General features: G+C 46.7%; 2 protein-coding genes across 6 annotated transcripts; both read right to left on the reverse strand.

Annotated features, from left to right (window-relative positions):
- Nucleotides 1-99: 99 nt before the first annotated feature.
- Nucleotides 100-18,552, reverse strand: LOC119556970 (alpha-actinin, sarcomeric). Of its 5 annotated transcripts, none has more exons than XM_037869483.1 (10): nt 12,235-12,331; nt 10,729-10,963; nt 5,939-6,355; nt 5,709-5,862; nt 4,072-4,157; nt 3,109-3,201; nt 2,679-3,029; nt 2,430-2,608; nt 950-2,084; nt 100-701 (listed from the first exon to the last, which is right to left on the reverse strand). In XM_037869483.1, the coding sequence occupies exons 2-10, from the start codon at nt 10,840-10,842 to the stop codon at nt 543-545; spliced, it is 2,688 nt and encodes an 895-aa protein (XP_037725411.1). In that variant the 5' UTR covers nt 10,843-10,963; nt 12,235-12,331; the 3' UTR covers nt 100-542. The 5 variants fall into 5 exon arrangements, with proteins under 5 accessions (XP_037725411.1, XP_037725410.1, XP_037725408.1 ...); XM_037869482.1 differs by lacking the exon at nt 4,072-4,157 and adding an exon at nt 5,414-5,499; XM_037869480.1 differs by lacking the exon at nt 4,072-4,157 and adding an exon at nt 5,348-5,499.
- LOC119556974 (protein ultraspiracle) lies at nt 15,026-17,611 on the reverse strand. Its single transcript, XM_037869491.1, has one exon. The coding sequence runs from the start codon at nt 17,166-17,168 to the stop codon at nt 15,627-15,629; it is 1,542 nt and encodes a 513-aa protein (XP_037725419.1). The 5' UTR covers nt 17,169-17,611; the 3' UTR covers nt 15,026-15,626.
- Nucleotides 18,553-18,594: the final 42 nt, after the last annotated feature.

Here is an 18,594-nt window from a genome sequence, read left to right on the forward strand (position 1 = left end):
TTTGGTTCGCTATCTCCCTCCCTCTGTACCTACATTTTAGTTTCGAAGAAAGAAATCTCTTTCGGATTTGGCGATTTCATTTGTTTTTTTTGGTTTTTATGTATGGATTTTGTTTTATTAACATAAATTTCAAAAAATAATGTTTTTAGCGTTTTGTTGATGTTTTTGTTTTGTTTTGGACTTGGTTTTTAGAATTAGATTTAAATATTCGATATGCACTTGATGGTTGCCTTGCTGTTTTACAAATGTATTTAATGTGTGTGTTTCATTTTATAAATTTGTTTTCCTTTTTTTTGTTTTGTTGTTTGTATGTTTTTGTATGTGTGGTCGCATACATCGGCTCGAGACGGAAATTAATAAATATATATTCATCCTCACATGATGCTCTGAAGTTCTTCTGCAGCTACCGTTACGAGTGTAGGTATAATAAATCTATGTTTATTAATATTATTATTATTAAAGGTTATCATTATTATATGATCTGGCTCTGCTCGGATCCGCCGACGCAGTCCGTCGGATGCGGGTAGTGCGCCTGGCCGCTCTTACAAGTCGGTCTCGCCGTAGAGAGCTGTGCTGAAGGACATGTAGTCCAGGGCGCCGGGCACTCCGTTGGGTCCCTTGTAGGGGGGCATGCGCTGGATGCAGTACTCGGCCTGGTCTGGGGGCAACTCGCGGCGCAGTTCGTCGGGCAAAATGTATGGCTAGAGGGGGGATTACAAAGGAAAAACGATTAGAGACTGCAGGTCATCAAAGTTCGAGGTGTTGGGTGCTTTCACAAGCCCTGAATCGCAGTTATAGACTTGATAAGAGGTCAATTGCCACCATAGTGGCCCTTCAACTATCAAGATTTTTACTATTTAACAATAAGAAATCAAGTTCAATTTCTTGATCCTACAGTTATCCATATGCTTAGCGATTTAGCTCTTGTGTTTTAGAACTCAGAACCCACCTTATCGGCTGCCAGGATTCGGAAGGAGTCGATGACTTGTTCGGCAGTGTCGGTATCGGTGCTCTCGCGGGTCATGAAGTCGAGGAAGGCGTCGAAGTGCACGTAGCCAGTGTTGTTGGGATCGACGACGGCGAGGATTCGCTGGAAGTCCAAGTCACCCTGGCGGTCCTTGCCGATCGAATAGCCCAGCGAGACCAGGCACGACTTGAACTCCTCGGGCGACAGGCGGCCGGTGCGGTTCTTGTCGAAGTGGTTGAAGCTGCTACGGAACTCGTTCAGCTGCTCCTGGCTAATGCCCTTGGAGTCGCGGGTGAGGATCTGGTTCTCCACCTCGTTGATGTTGCGGTTGATCGAGGTGAGCAGCTGCTCCCAGCCGACGCGCAGCGTCTCCATCGTGTAGTTGGTGTATCGGTTCTCGAAGATCATCGATTCCTGCACCGCCTGATGGATCTTCTCCAGCTCCTCAATGTTCGGCTTGTAGGCGTAAACGGCCTGCTCGTACTCCTTGAGCCGGTGCAGTTGATCCTCCAGCGAGCCCTGCAGTCCCATGCCAATGGCTGTGACCGCGTCCATTTGCCTCTCGATCCAGGGGCCGACAATGTTGGCCTTCTCGGCGAACTGGCGGCGCAGCATCTCGTTGTTCTGCTGCTTGCGCAGCTCGTTGGCCAGCGTCTGGTCGCGCTGGGGCACCAGCTGGCGGACGTCGCTCCACTTGCGCGTCATATCGTTGGCGGTCAGGGTGGTGTAGGGGTTCTCCAGGCCGCCGGGGATCTGGTGCTGCTTCACAATCGACTCCACCTCGCGAACCAGGTTCACGATCAGGTTGAACTCCTTGTCGGCCTCGCCCAGTGTCGCCTTGAACTGGTCGTGCGCCTGGATCAGGCCCTGGATCTCCTCCATGGTGTGCACGATGAACATGTCCACCAGATCCTCGCGTGTACCATCCAGCCAGTTGTTGAACGGCGCCGCCCGCTTCGCGAACTCCAAATGCAAGATGTCGATCTTCTCCAGGATGCGCTCGGCCTCGTCCAAAGCGGTACGCCTGCGCTGGGTGAGGGCGCCCAAGCGGTCCCACTGGTCGCAGATGCGCTGGCACCTGGCGTTCACCGACACGCAGTCATGGTACTCCAGGGTGCTGTGGATTGGAATGATCACGAATTAGTTGGGGATCTCTGTGGGGGAATGGGCGGCGGAAATGAGCGCTGCATGAGTGGATGGGATGGTCGGATGGACGATGTTGCCAGGTAACCTCTCCTATCCTCAGTTTAAGAATGAAATGTCCCCAGGTTGAAAGTTATTGCAATCTTAAAGCTTGAGACTATGGAGCCCCACAGGTGTCTAGATGGATGACTGATCGAGGAGGTGGAGTGCTACCTAACCTCACGCTGGACGCAGATCAAGGATCACCATCGGCCATCGGTGGCAGCAGGCGGGGATAAATCGAGATTAGCTAATGGGCTCGCTCGGGGCGGACACTTACTTCAGCTCCTGGGCGATGGCGGCGATCTGCTCCACGCGATCCTGGTGGGCGGCCAGGTCAGACTCAAAGGCTTCGTGCTTCTTCTTCAGGGCCTTCAGCTCGTTGAGCTTGCACTGGCGGAAGTCCTGCGACTGCAGCATCTCCTCCTTGCCGCGCGTCCAGTCCTCGTGGGCATCGGCCTGTGGATTTTCGGATTCAGCGGATTAGTTTCGAGTGTCGAATGATCAAGTAGTAATAACTAGAGCTTACCTTGTGCTTGAACTTCTGGGCCAGATGCTCGAGACGTTCCAGGCGCATGGTCTCGGCCAGCAGCCACTCCTCGAAGGCCTTCTCGGCCAGCTCCAGGCCCTTCCACGAGTTGGAGATGTCGGACACGGTCTTGCCCTCGGTGGGCAGGTAGGCGGGCCGGTTGGACAGGCGCAGCTTGGTCTGCAGCGTGTTGAAGTTCGTCTCCAGCTTGGCCTTCTGCTCCACGCGTGGTGGCTTGTGCTTGCGCCGGTAGGTGCGGTACTCCTCCAGCTTCTTCTGGACACCAGCCAATGAGTTGTCCGCCTGGCGGGAGTTCAGCCACGGCATGGTGCGACGGATCCACTCCAGCAACTGTTTTTTGGGATGAGAGCAGGGCAGGAATTGAGGAACTATCCTCATATATATACGGAGATTAGATGAGGCTACTCACATCACTGGCCAGACGCTCGTACTCCTCCATGAGGCGCTCGTTCTCCTGGTTGACCTTGAGCACCTTGCAGATGCGGTTGGCAGCGGTTTCCGCCTGTTGTTCGTTGTTCGGTGTTGTTCGGATTGGTGTTGCAGAATGGCACATGGACACATGGTTGGGTGGGTGGAAAAGGTGGTTGCACATTAGAAGGCTTCAATCGTTTCGCTCTGAGTGTGCGTGTGTGTGTGGGCACGGAACGAACTCAGATTTTGGAAAAGCGAAAACAAGACGAACAGGAAACAGGAACAGGAACACTGGGCGCCGCGGCTCAGCTCAACTCAGCTCCATGCCACCGATCGCTCCGATTCGAATTGAACTGAACTGAACTGAACTGTGTGCCCTATATACATACGTATATATATATATATATATATAGAGAGAACGTTGCGGAAACTAAAGAACGGAACGGAAAAAGAAGCAACAGAGAACAGGGCAAACAAAGGCAATAATGGCCAGGGAATCCAGAGCAGGACAATCCCCCCATTTCGGTCAAGCGGTCTAGGGATTAGGATGCTCTGGCAAATCTGCAGTTAGCATAGCGATTCGTGTTTTCCGTGTGTATGGTGTGAATTAGATGTAAGACGGCTAGGATGATCTTCAGTCAGTATATGTCCTTATGCATTTCAATTGAAGAAGTTAAAGGATTGTAACGGATCTCACATGACATTTAATCAATATGTATTTCAGAGAAATTGGTTATAAATTTGAGAGACTGAAAGTTTGGATTGAAAGGACAAAGAAAAAAGAAGTAATATCAATGGCGCCCTTCAGCAGGAGCAAATTTTGTAGTCTCTCAAAAATTCCTATTTGGGCGCCAATTAAATGGGTGTAGTGTTCTGCTTGTGGTTGTTTCTTTTCTTAGGGTGACTGTGGATGGGTTGGGTGTTTTTTTTTTTTTTTTTTTTTTTTTTTTGTATAACAGACCTTTTGGGCGCCACTGAAGCAGTGATAGTACGAGGACACATAGGTCATCACCGCCCGCTCATCGGGCAAAGCTGTATTCTGCAGATCTGTGATCGAGTGTGTGTGTTTGGTTTGGTTTTTTTATTTTTTATTTTTCAGGAGGGTTGTTGTTGTAGTTGTTGTTGTGGCGATTGCAGTTTCAGATTGGTTAATGGCAGTTGTTGGTTTTGTTTTTTGTTGATGAGCGGAGCGAGCGCGCACACAGAGAGATAATAAAAAGAGAGAAAGAGAAAGAAAGCAACAAACATACAAATAATGGTTAGTATCAACAGGCATCTAACAATATTACAATTATTTTGGGCTTATGATAAGTTAGTGTACATCATCATCTCAAAACATGCCGGCGCCCAAAACTCGATCACTTGATTTGGGATCGGTTTTCGATTTTTGGTTTATAACATTTCAGGGATCGAGTTTTGGTTTCAAGGCGCCCAATTAAACACCTTTAAATATGGCAAGCTTAACGCATTGCGGATTATCGGTAGCATGCGTTGCGCACGGTTCGGAGATATGAAACCAACCAACTGGAAACCTGAGATTAACCTGAGGTTAGAAACTTGGTTGTTAAACGTAATGGTTGTCGAAGGATCAAAGATACTTTCTTCTGAATAATCGAGATCTAATGAGAGATCATATATCTCCAATGCATTTTCAATGCCAATGGCTATATCTGAGAAACCCAGCATCCTAAGTCGACCAAGATGGAATAAGTCAACAGAGCTGTTGGGACCACCATTTTATATGGGGTTTGGTCATAATCTCCGATATCATTTCGAGCGCAGTTAGTAGGGCGATTGTTAGCATCTGGCAGATGCGGATGCAATTGCGGATACGAATGCGGATGCGGGAACGAACAAAATGCGAGAGGCCAATGCAAATCGAATCAAGACAAATCCAGGCGATTCAAATTTCATATAGGAGAGGGCGCGATTTCGTGGCGATTCCCGCTGCCCTTCTGGTTGCTGTGGACTCTGATTTTTGGTTTGACCTTGGCTCGACCTTGGCCCCGTACCGCTGCGACCTTGGAATTTGGACCTTGAAATCAAGGTCCGCGGCGCTGGGGGAAGAAAAGGAAGCGACAGCAGCAGCAGCAGCGGCAACATCGCAAAATCGCATAAAAAATATACTTAGAACGAGGAAGGCATATGATGCTCATATATAGATATTGATATATATGTATATCGATATGCCGCGCTAGAGCTAGATATTTAAGTGTATCGTGGTGAAGTTTAGTCACATTGTAATTATTCGGGACGTAGGTGTATTGTCTTGTGGGTTCGGGTACATGCGTCACATTTCCAACCTGTTGGGCTCCCTGGAAGGCGTGGTAGTAGCAGGAGACGTACGTCATGATGGCACGTTCATCCGGTTTCGGAGTGTTGATCAAATCTGTCGTTGTTCAGCAATCGCAATGATTAGAACTAGTGAAACCCAGCTAAAGGCTTACGTCTAATTGTCGAACCCCCAATAAAAGAAACTCCCTATCCTATTTTCGGCAGTAATGGGAGGAGGAGTTTGTGGGTCATATTTTATATGCTTTTCTCCTCTCATTACTGAACTTTAACCACCTTAAGATAATCAGTCCCAAAAACACTTACCATCTGGATCCAACATGCGCGGAATATCCAAATACTTCTCGGCCACGTCGAAGGCAGTGTTAAGATTCTCCAGAGGATTGTCTTTGGACAGCTTGGCGTAGTCGATCAGATCTGGACGATGGCGATGGATAAGGGCACAGAAGGCCAGACCATCCTACAGAAGACACACCGATATATTTCGGCATTTGAAATTGAAATTGATTTGAAGAAGCAAAGTTGCCACCACTCACCTTGAACGACAGATGGAAGTTCTGTACGTTGACGTTCTTGTAGGGAGCCGTCTTGCGCTGGCACCACAGCAGCAGACCCTCCTTGGCGGTCATCTCCTCCACGGAGATGTCCTGGATGGCGAAACGCAGGATGATCGTCCAGATCATGCCCAGGGTCATCTTCAGGTTACCATCCACGATCTCCTCGGCGCCAATGGACACCAGGTGGACGCCCTTGGAGGCGATGAAGTCGAGAGCCTTGTTCACGTTGGCGATCTTGTGGAAACGCATCTTGCCGCGATCGGGCTTGGGCAGCGTCTCGCCGGAGATCACCTCCAGCAGCAGCATCAGCTTGAGGCCGTTGCGGAAGTCCTCCTCGATGTTGTCGATGGCGGTGCCGGCTTTGCGTAGATGACTGTTACACCAGGCGGTAAATGTCTGGGGGATAAGATTGGGAACAAGGTTATTCCTCAAGCAGGGGTTTGGTTTTTTTCGAAGGCAAATAGAGGTATTATTGGTTCTTTCAGAGGAAAGATTGGATGGTGATTAATGAACAGTACCAAAATACTAACAATATCATTTACCTAACAAGATATGGTGAATCTAACGTTTCCTTAGTAACGTATTTAACATTTTGTTTATGCCTGTACAGAACTCACTCGAAATTGAATTGAGATATACAAATTTGGGAACTTTTGGGGGCGTAACACCCTGTATGCGGGACAGCTGATCGCTGATCGCCGCCAGCTGTCCCAGAATCTTGGTTCCTGTTTTTTTTCGCCACCCATTTAGGGCAGTCCCAGCCCAGAGATCTTTGTTGTTGGCTTTCGGTCCGAACACCGATCACCATCCACCCTCCCCACTCCGCCCCTGTGGTTCGCGCGACCCACTGTTGTTGCAACTGCGGCTGACAGTTGCAGTTATTTTTCACCGAATGGGGACAGACGACGTTGGAGCAGCCAGAACAAAGAGAAAACAAGAAAAGACAGCGGGCACACATGTGCATGTGTAGTATATATGTATAAACCAGTTCTTTTTTGCACACACTTCATTATTTTGGAGACCCCCTCCCACCCACCATGGGTGTTGTTGCCTTGGCTCATGTAAGCTTACAACTCGGAACTGTTATGGAGATTTGGTAAGCCCCACCACTGCACGACCCTGGGAATATGCAAATTCATCCCGGCATCCATCCATCCATCCCATTCACGAATCCGGAAACTATGGGCCTTATTGATTGGAAAGTCCGGAACAATCGAAATGGAAAGGAAGGGACGGAGTAGAGGTGGTGGGCCTAATCGATTGACAAATGAGCTGCATTTACGACCATATGTATGTGCATCACAATGGATCACCGCTAGAACGGGATCAAACAGAGCTTGTGTAGAGTGGAGAGCAGGGGGTCTCCACTTTATTGGCCATTAGCTTACAGTTAGGTGCGTGAGACCAGAGAGAGAGAGAGAGATGAAGAGAGAGCATCTAAGCTGAGAACAAGAAATGCAACTGTTAATGCAAATGCCCCTCTCACGTAACGATCAAAACGGTTGCTGGGGACAGATTACACATAGCCCATTCGGAACAATAACAACTTGAACTAGGCCAGCGGAGAGCGCCAAAACAAGTCGCTCCGGCTTACCGCTAGGCTTCATCTCCGACTCCATCTCCATCCACATCCATTCACGTTGCCAATGCAACGCAGGTATTTTCCCGTTCCCGTTAAATCTAGCTATTTTCTTATAATAATAATAATACCCATTTCAATACACAGATTTTACTTGTTTTTGAAAATCGTTTGATGCCGGGAAACTTACAAAACATTTGACAGCGGAAATGGTTGCTATTTTTGACATTCATCGTTTTTCTCACACTTAAATGTCATTTAATTTGTCTGCCTTTAAAAGGACGTATTTATGTGGGTCATCAAAAGGCAGAACAGAACCATAAAAGTACATGCCAAATGTAAATGTCAAATATATGCCATGGAAAATTGAGTAAAGGTGATTTTTCTACAGCTTGATCTATTCTTGAAATATTTTCCAAACTGTTTACATTTTGAAGTTTCCCAAGCGATTTGTTCCCCCCTTTTAAAATCTGGCAGCTCTGTTCGTCGCAGCCTCTCTCTCTCTCTTTCTTCTCTCATCTCTCGAACTGTTGCATTCCGGTAACCCGTTTTCGCCTCTGATCAATTACCGTTATTGGACAGCGGCGGCAGAGGCCAGTGGCCTGCGCCTGCGTCGATTGCAGCGGAGCGCCATAGTTGCCAGCATCCAGCTTCTAGCCTCCAGATCTATGATTGAGCAATATTTTTGGCCGGCTGAGGCGCACGCGCCAAAATCGCGAAGAAAGCCAAACGACGTCCGCCTGCCTGCCTTCCTTCAGTTTAGTTTAAAAAAAAAGCTTTTTTGGGGAAAGCTCTCTATTGGCCGAGCAGCAGCTGAACGGCTGAAAAAGCAACGCACTCGCTCTTGCACAACCATTTTTAGCCGAGTGTAATTTGAGCGGCCCCATAGCATGGACTCATTCGCACATGGCCAGGCCAGGCGGCCGAGAATGGAGGAGGGTGGCAACCCTGGCCGCTGATCCTCCTCATTCATTCACACCTTTCGCACACATGACTCACGGGCCCCACCACCCACACCCTCCTCTCACACCCTTCACACCCACGCCCATCCCATCCCCCTCCCCCTCCCTCTTTACACCTTTTGTTGCGTTGTTGCGATCAATGTAAACACAAAACAGAAACAATTTCGGTGGCTGTTTTCTTTCTTTTTTCGGCACTCATTATTCAGCAGCTGACGAATTCCGTTCGGTAATTTACGGTTACGAAATACATATAAAGAGAGAGATGGAAAGAGAGGGGGAGAGAGAGAGAGAGAGAGAGGTAGACGTGCCACGCATACATGTCCGATCATGTCAAGCTCAAGTCATCTGGCGACCGCCAAAAATCTTCATATTTTCGCTTTATTTCGCATTTTTGTATCTTTTGACGTTTTTTTTTCGATCTTCGTTAATTATTTTCAGTTTCGTTTGTGCGCCAGCGATTTGTCATTGCATTTTCGCCATGCTTTATGAGTGTGGGTGGCTGATGAATCTCGGATACAGATACAGATACAGATACAGACACCGAAGATACATTCTGAATCCGAATCGCGTGGAAATGTGGTGCATAGGAATGCTGTCTATTTATAATTGTCAATTTCATTTCACCACCTAGGCGGCGTGTCAAAAACACAGCCTTGCACTAAATTTTGGCTGGCAATTTATAGAATTATGTATATAAATAATATATCTGGTGTGGTTGCAGGTCTCTAGGTTAGAGCTCTTGGGAAAGGGATGGGATGTGATGGAATGGATGGCTTGTCTTGGTGGTTCTGCTCCGGTCCTCTATGCATTTTCACTATCTTTCGTTCTATTTGGCCTTCTTGCTCTTATCGAGTTGTACGACCTTCAGGTTTTTCTAGTTGTCCCCACCTCAATTGCCACCTACTTATGGATCGATGTTTCTAGCTTTATCTAAACAGTGGCAATTAGTTGCTGTTCTTCTTTTGACGCCACAGGTATAACGGTATGCTTCCGATGGCAAACGACGACGAACAACAAACAAACAAACAAACTAAACGATGAAAAAATGAAGATCAAAGGGATGCCAGGGGGTAATTGATTGGAAACTGTATGGAAAATGGTAATGGTTGGTAATTTTCGGTTGGGTCTCGTTTGCGATGATCAGATCAACCTGTTGGGGTGGTTGGGGGAAACAAACAATTGAAATCAAACAAGATCTTCGATTTTCATAATCATAAGAGATCGAAGGCTCTTGGATATACGTTCTATATGTGCTATCCTATATGTATAGTTCCTGAACAGCAACAAACTATTTTCGTGCTATCTTCAAACATTGCTCGAACAACAAGAGCCATGAAAATCAAGAAAGAAGAATTCTATTTTTAAAACGGGCCGCTGAGCTTTTTTTTGTAGTTGTTCTAGCTTTTTTTTGTGTTAGTCCTATGTTGTTGTTGCGGTGGTGGTGGTGCTGGCTCGGTAAAATATTGAAACATAATCGAAAAATATAGAACCTAGCCAGACCAAAGAGCATATATCCAACACATACGAACTACGGATACAGTGGATATTCAAATAATTGACCAGTGAAATGGGACTTCAGATGATTTTCTTCTCAAAATATTCGAGAAACTAAAAAATATATATCACAAGGTTACACCTTCCAATTGGTTTTTTCGATTGGTAAAATACGCTGTTTCGGACCTTACTTTGCAAATTTGTATTAAACCCCTTTGAACTCAATGGAAATATCTGTTTACGTTTAGGTTAATCCTAGATCTCTAGGAAAATAATAGTTAAGTCTTTAGGAAGATTTATATCTATTCAATAATAGGGTTTTAACTTGTTTTGACCTAGAGGAGTGCCATACAATACACAGATCTATTATGTTATGTGTCGAAGATTTCTAGATTTTAACTAATCTGGACCAAGGTAGAACCCCAAATAAGTAGAAGTTTCATCTAAATTGATTTATAGCTAATGGCATCTATTCCAGAGTGTTTAGATTTGATTTAGGATATAATTTAACTTTGGTCTAAAGGGGTTCTGATATACGGTTTTAGCAGGGAGGTAGTGGTAATCTATATAGAAGGTAGTGAGATTTGAAGTTTGAGTCAAGATTTGGAATTTGTTAGTAAAAAGGTAATACAAAATATAAGCTAGTATGGATCATAACTCCAGGGCTTTAGGAATATTGGGATCAAAGGGATTCCTAAGTTTGGGAGGTGGGCGTTGTCTTCCCTCTCACTCACCTTCTTCTGTTGCTTCTCCCACGCAGGATCGAGGAGGCCCTCACGCTCCCACTCCTCCTCCTGCTCCATGTAGCCATCTCCGTACTCCATGGAGAGTCCGTTCTCCATCATCATCTTGTGGCGCTGTCAGAAGTCCCGCTCGCTAGTTATATATCTATATCGTTCCCTGTCCCGCTGCACACTCTCTCGCTCGCTCTCGCTGCTGCTGTCGCTGTTGGTGATCCAGTTGCTGCTGCTGCCGAAGGAAAACGGAGGTTGTAGGTTGGAGGTTGCTACTTTGATGGCCGGTTGTTCTTGTTGCCGCGGCTGGCACACTTTATGGCCAAGTCGTTCGAATTGGTTTGGTTGGGTTTGCTTTTGCTATTTGCTATTTGCTATTTGCTATTCGTTCTGATTCCGATTCTGGTTCGGACTCAGATTCTGATTCTGATTCTGATTCTGGACAGTCTCTTTATAACTGTGCCTGGCTGTGCGGTGCGTGTGTGTGTGACTACTGAGTGCTGACTGACTGACAGACTGATTGATTGATTGAACGTACGATCGATGGCGCAAAGCGCAAAGCTTGCCCCAATCCTGAAAGCTCTCTTGAGGAGAGACACAATTACAACAACCTGCCACAACAGGTGGTTGCGCCGCTCTACCCGTTAAACCGATAGCCCGATAGCCCGCCAATCCCCTTTAACCGTTTCCCGCTAATATTTCGAGTTCGAGAAATGTGAAAAAAGTAAGAATTGAATCATGAATTTGGACTGGCAAAATCGTTGTATAACACGTTAATTTGCTGCTTAATTATTTTCGCGTTTGCTTTGCTCGTTCTTTTGTGTGTTTTCCGCGCTCGTTCCGTTTCGTATCGTATCGTATCGGTTAAAAATAGTATGTTTTGAAAAAGTTTTATTTTCGGCGTCAACGTCAACGCAGCGAAGGGAAGTAGGCGGGGCCGGGGGCGGTGAAGGAGAAGGACGGTTCGGGATTGGTACATATTTGAAATAATTTTGAGAAATAGCGCGAATTCGGATCGGAAATCGGAACTGATCCGGTAAATATAGATCGATATACTCGCGGTGGGTTGCTCTCGTTCCTTTTTTTTGTGTCTTATTTTTTATTGGTAGCACTTTGACTCTCTATATAGATCATATATATGCACATATAGTTCGGGTATATATATATAAAGAGATATATGTGGTTAGGCATATATAACCATCGCACGCACACACACACACACACACACATGCACAGTTTTCGTTATTTATATAGCTTTTTTGCTTTGCTCATTTTTTTTTTAAATTTTTTTTTTTTATTTATATTTATTTTTCAAGTACCAAAAAAAAATAAAAAACCAAAAAAAAAAGAAAATAGAGTATAACGAAAGCAAGTGAGTCGGTTAGCCAGATATATATACACATATATATCTATATATCTATATCTATTCGTGTGTGTGTATTGGAACCAAACAAAAACAAAAACAACAAAACAATCTGTGTGGACAGCAATTGGAGCAATATCTACGTGTGTCGCTTGCGAAGAGAAAGACCCGCTCGCGTTGATAGCCAACTCAAAACTGATGTCGCGCCAGCCAGCTGCCAACTCTGAATACCGTCGCAGTCGCCGCCGCAGTCTCAGTCGGCGCAAGACCAGCACCACCCCCACCCCTCATCCAACCCAACCAATATAGCCGATCCACCGCCCCACCTGCCCCACATCGCCCACCGCACCACACACCACATCCACAGCCACACATCCACAGCAGCCGTGGAAGAGGAAGAAGAAAAGTCTGCCGTGCAGCGGGAGCATCGGATCGAATCGGATCGTATGGGATCGGTTGCTTTGGTTTTGGATACCCGAAGATCCCAACATCCGAAGACCCCCGAACACTCGAAGACCCGCAGAGTGGCAAGAAAGCGGGGGGAGTGGCGGCAGAGTGGGAGTGGGTGGCAAAAGAAAGTATGAATTCGGCCAGCATAAGCGTTCGAATCGTGGGACCCTATAGTTGGGTGATTATATGGGGTATGCTGTCTCTACAAATGCACGGTTCCTTAACAATTATCTATTGTTTTTCGTTTAACCAATAAATGGGTTTGCATTTCCATTAGTGGTTCTTAATCATATTAACTAATGTAAACTAGGTTTAAAGAATACAACTTGTTTATTCCATACATTTATGTTTTTTGTTTGCAAGGCAATAAAGTTGAATTATCGTAAATATATCATATCATATCATCATAATATAATATTATATCTTGACGACTGATAACCACACTATAATATCTCTTAGATCTGATAGTTACATTGAAATAAGATGATGTACAGACTAATATATGTTCAAATTTATCTATAAATGGTTTAGCATCGTATCCCTAATGGGTATCGCAAGTTCCCAACTCTTTCGCGAGCATATTTCTTGTTTTTCCTCATTTGCAGCTGCGGATGCTGCCTGCTCCCCTGTTTTTTGGTCGGTCTGTGCCGAAGAGAGCTCTTGGACCCCCATTAGTGAAATTGGTAGGAAAATGCAGTTGCACAGGCGACACACGAAGAAAGTAAGAGAGGTCATGGAAGGGGACCCTATATGCTATATGCTATATGTTGTATGCGATATATGCGAATGCGAGACGGCAGCAACTTGTTGGCCCCCACGTCAGCTTGTCTGTCTCTCCGCCTCCCGGTTCTTCGCCTCGTCTGTCAGCGAGTCTCCGCGGTTCAGACAGCATCCACCCATCCACCCATAGCCCCCCTTCCTGGGTACTGGGTCTTCGGAAAACGCCCCCGCATAACTACGAAAATAGCAAATTGTTAATTTCGCTTCGAAAACTCTTTTCCAATACACACACGCAAATCGCAAATCGGAGAATCGTAGGATCGCAGAGGGAGAAGCGGTTTTAGGGGGGGAGCACATGATTTTATTGGCATGCTTTCATGGTTTTTCCGTGCGAAACATTTCATTTTTCATTTCACATTTTTCAACACGCTGCTACATAGCATTATTTGTGTGGGTCTTTAGTTTTTTTTTTTTTTTTTATGTCGAGGGAGAGAGAAATGATATTTATGAATTTTATTAAATATGCTTGCAAGCCACAAAATCAAGGATAGCGATTAGCTAGACCAATAAAAACCACCCACAATAAGTGTGGACACTCGGCGGTCTCGTTCTGACATCCTACCCGTCTCTTTCGCTCTGTCTGGGAGCTTTCAAAAGCTTTCTAGATCTCAAAATTGTATGTGAATGGAGAATCTTCGAAAACGTTTATTCTAAAAAGAAAACCACTCTACAAACAGCAAGGATTCCCGAGTAGAGAGTATTATATCCGTCGCTTTGTCCCAATTTTAAGCTATTCCTTTCGAGTGAGATATAGAGATAAGATAGAAATATATACAGACTGAGATAGAACCTAAATTTGGCTATTTATAGATCATAATGTGCGTCGTCAGCGGCGAGTTTTGTTCTTTTTTCGAAAACAATATCTATTCTTAGTCGCTGCTTGTGCGTTAATACCATATTTTTGTAAATACATACTAACATACATTCCCGCTGAGACATAAATTTTATAAAAATTGACCGAATGCCATATGAAAGGCAGCCACATCAAGGTGAGGAGTGGGGGCCAGGAGGTGGCCCACAAAAATCATTCGGTAAGCACGGCACACAAATACTCATGCAACAGGTACAGTGCGGTTCGAAAAGAATGGGCGATCCTCGCAATGATCACCTAGTTCCAGATGGTAAACTAGCAAACTATTCAAGATTTCAACAAATATATTCCAGACATCACAAGACATTCAAAATTGTTGCTATCAAATAAAATAATGGTAAGACCTGAACACCTTTTAAATTTAAAAACTTTTAAAAATTTCACTATTGGTGGAAAAGTTCTCGAATTTTTATTGTATTGCGCAGTTGTGGGTTGATTTAATAATTCCTATCTTACCGATTGAAGTTCTAATAAATTCGTTCTATTTCCCCAAACGGTTTTTAAATAGAGGGTCTATTTTTGAACAGTTTCCACTGTGAAATTTATTTATTACCTCCATCTAATTATATCACACATATATTTGGAAGGACGCCAACTATTGAATGGCCTTTAGAATAAATCAATTAACTATTAATAAAAAATGCGACTACTTTGTGTATGTGCAGTGGTAGGAAATTGAAAACTGTATAAACCCTTAGACTTTTCCAACTTAAAGAACATCGCATGATTTCGCCTTACAGTCGCGAAACGCACCGCTCATATATGCAAACAAAGTCATACATTCGTGTGGACAATTGGATTAATCGCAGATCCGTAGATAAAACGACAATATATCTTGTTATGCAGTTTATATTTTATACATAGATAATTTTTGTTGGTTTTCGTCTGTGTGTTTTTGTATCTCGCATGTAATTGATAACGCTTGGGTACAATTATGTTAAAAAGTAATTACAATTGATTTAGAACGGGGCCAGCACCGCAGATATGCGCCTGCCGACATATATATATGTATACTGAACTTGTATGTTTACATACGTCTGTAGATCATAACTATTCATTAATTTTAACCATTATATATTATTTTTACTCTTTTAGCTTTAGTTTAACTTTTACTTTTACTTTGCTTGTGTGCTTTTTTGTTTTCGTGTTTTGTGTTCTTTTCAAGTTTTGGATTTTGTTTGTTTTTCGTTTACTGGGACATAAACGTCGAGGAGGCTAATCTTCATCTTAAGGAAAACATTTTCTATATCAATATAATAATAATATTAGGTAATAAAAAAAAATAAACAATTACATACACATTTAGCGTAATATTAGAGGGGCCTTTGAAGGACATGGGGGGAAGGGGGGTTCAGAGAGGAGAAATGCAAACAAACGCAATCACAATGAAACATTCTTCGGGCGGAGAACGGGGTCGACATCAGAGTCTGACCCCTACTCCAGTTTCATCGCCAGGCCGGGCGGCGGCGGCGCCTCCAGCTGTTCGAGGAAGAGCTCCTCCAGCGGCCGGTCGCTGGTGATGCGGAAGAGGAACAGGTGGTCCTGGCACTTCAGGCTGATCGATCGCAGCGCGGGCAGGCGCAGCAACAGTTGCGCGAAGCGTCCATCATCGCCCGGATGCTCCAGGCGACAGTGCTCGTCCAGGCAGGCGTACACCTTTTCGCGGCACATCTCGATCTCCGCCCGGTTCTTGATCCCGCGTATGTCCGGATTGTACAGTATGATCGCCTTCAGGCAGGCCAGCTCGCGTCGGTCCAGACTCAGTCGCTTCATCTTAACGCTCAGTTCGGACAGGATGCGATCGAAGATGGCCGACACGCCGGCCTTGATCGCACTGTTGCGATGGTACGAGAAGCTCTGGTTGAGGAACAGCTGCTGTGGCTGCAGCCCCGGCGAACGTCGCTCGAAGGAGCCGTCGTGGCCGAGGCCACCGCCCCCGCCGCCACCGGCACCGCCGTCATCCAGCGACACGATGCTGCACCAGGCCACGTTCGCGATGAGAAGCTCAATCCAGGCGGCCTTCAGCAGGATCACCTGGTCGTCGAGCGGCACCTGGGCAAAATGCGGCATCATGCGCGCGTATTCGACCATCTGGAAGAGCTGCTTGTTGACCACCTGGCACAATGCGGACACGGCGCCCTTGTAGTCCGGCTGCACTGTGGAATAGGGGCCGACGCGCAGGAAGGTCAGCGCCCGATCACCGCTCTGGGTCTCCGCGCGCTGTTCAGCCTCCAGGATCCGCTCGATCGAGAAGTCCCTGGACACGCTGTTGGTCGTGTAGTCCTCGGAGCCATTGCCGCTGCCCAAGCCGCCGGATCCTCCACCCAGTCCACCACCTCCTCCTCCGCCGCCAGAGCTGGAGCCGCCCACCGAGCCTGGACCGCTGCTGCCGCCACCGCTGGCGCTCAGCCTGCCCGCATTGCGGGCGCCGCGTTGACGCTCCTCCTGGACCGCCTCGCGCTTCATGCCGCAGGTGAGGCACTTCTGGTAGCGGCAGTACTGGCAGCGATTCCTCTGCCGCTTGTCGATGATGCAGTTGCGGTTCTCGCGGCACGCGTATGTGAGATCCTTGCGCACCGTGCGCTTGAAGAAACCCTTGCAGCCCTCACAGCTATACACGCCGTAGTGCTTGCCGCTGGCCCGGTCCCCGCAGATGGAGCACAGGTGCTTGCTGCCGCTCAGCGGATGGTTCGGCGGATATTGCTGCTGTTGGACGGCAGCGGCGGCGGCTGCTGCGGCCGAATTGGGCGCCTGCGCCATCTGGGCGTCCCCGCCGCTGTTGTTGTTGTTGGAGCTGGCGGAGTTGGAGCCGGGCAGCACATGGACCATGGACATGGCCTGCATGAAGGGCCCGGGACTCTCGGCCTTGGGCGAGAAGCTGCTGTTGTTGCTGTCGTTCAATTGCGAGATGTCCGGCTTGACCTCCTCCTTGATGTGGCTCAGCCGGAAGCTTGCGTCCTGGTCGCAGTTGTCCATCCTGTGGATGTTGTGGTGCCTTCTCGTGGATAGGATGCTGGGGCAGCTCTACCTCCTCCTTCTCCTCCTCCTTGCGGTTTCTCTTTTCCTAGTTCTCTTCGTGTGTGTGTGTGTGTGTGTGTCTTCGCTCGCTTTCGCCTCTCTCTCTTGGGGTTTCACTTTGCCAACGCCACCGTGTCCGTCCGTTCGTCCGTCCGCTTTTTCGTCCGTGGGGCCAAGTGGAGCAGCTCGCTTCGCTTGCAGATTCGTTGCCGCTGGGGCCGTTGCTGCATTTACATAATCTTGGGCCGCTTGAGCCGCGCACTTTTCACGCTCGCCGCCAAACAATTGCGCTTTTTACCAACAAACAAAGAATGCCAGACTTTCTGACTAATGGATTAAAACCTTTTTTCGCGTCGACATTTTTTCTCAACAAAGACAATCTCACCACGGCGGCCCAACTCACCATCGTAGAGATGGGCCGTGACACAGGTTGCGCAGACACGAGTCACGGTCACGACTCGTTGCAACTGTGATAAGATAAGACAAAACTGGCTGAGATGCCAATTGGAACTTGAGTTGGACTTATAAAAAATAATAATATCTACACACCTGATTATCTAAAAATATACAAATGCAATATGGTTAATTCAAGACGGGTAAAAATGAGTCCATTTAATACATTTCATACTATTAACTTTCTGCCATTTAAAATGGAGACATTCGTGACTTGCGACTTGCTCATCTCTAATTCACCACACAGTGGACAGGGTTGTCCTCCGTACCAACACAGACCGATTTCAGTGGGCGTTTGTGGCCCAATTAAGGCTCTAATGGCTATCGCAGCTGCCTCACAATTAATTGCCTCGGCTTTGTTGGCCAGCGTACAATGACGGCCAATATCAATCAATCTAGTTTAAAAACATGAGAGCGACAGCTCTGGCAGCGCCATTCCACAACTCACCTCACGAATGCAACACTGCGTCTGTCTGGCTCCCCACACCCCTGCCCCGCACACCCTCCCCACCACCCACACGATGCCACAGTGCAAATAATTTTTGCGCCGCTGCAATTATGTGGAAATGCGAAAAGGAAACGTGAATGTGCGCCAGTTTCACCGCTGCCGGCGGCAACCTCGACCTCAAATCGCAATCGCCGAGAATCGAGCGGTTTGCCCAATGAGCTGGAAGCGCGCAGCCCATAGCAAACCAAACCAAAGGCGTCCGAATCCGAATCCGAATTAGGCGAAATGCAAATGCAACTTACTTGCAGCCAGGGGCTTTGGATGCGCCGCAAAGTGACGCTCTTGCGCTCACGGTTGTTTATTTACTTTTCTCCCGTTGGCGTTGGCTATCGGTTATCAGTGCTAGCGGGCACACACACATACACGGGCGCGGACACGGACACACGACGCTGATTTAATTTGTTGCAATCTTTATTGTAATTG

This window comes from Drosophila subpulchrella, chromosome X, assembly GCF_014743375.2.
Source record: "Drosophila subpulchrella strain 33 F10 #4 breed RU33 chromosome X, RU_Dsub_v1.1 Primary Assembly, whole genome shotgun sequence".
NCBI lineage: Eukaryota > Metazoa > Arthropoda > Insecta > Diptera > Drosophilidae > Drosophila > Drosophila subpulchrella.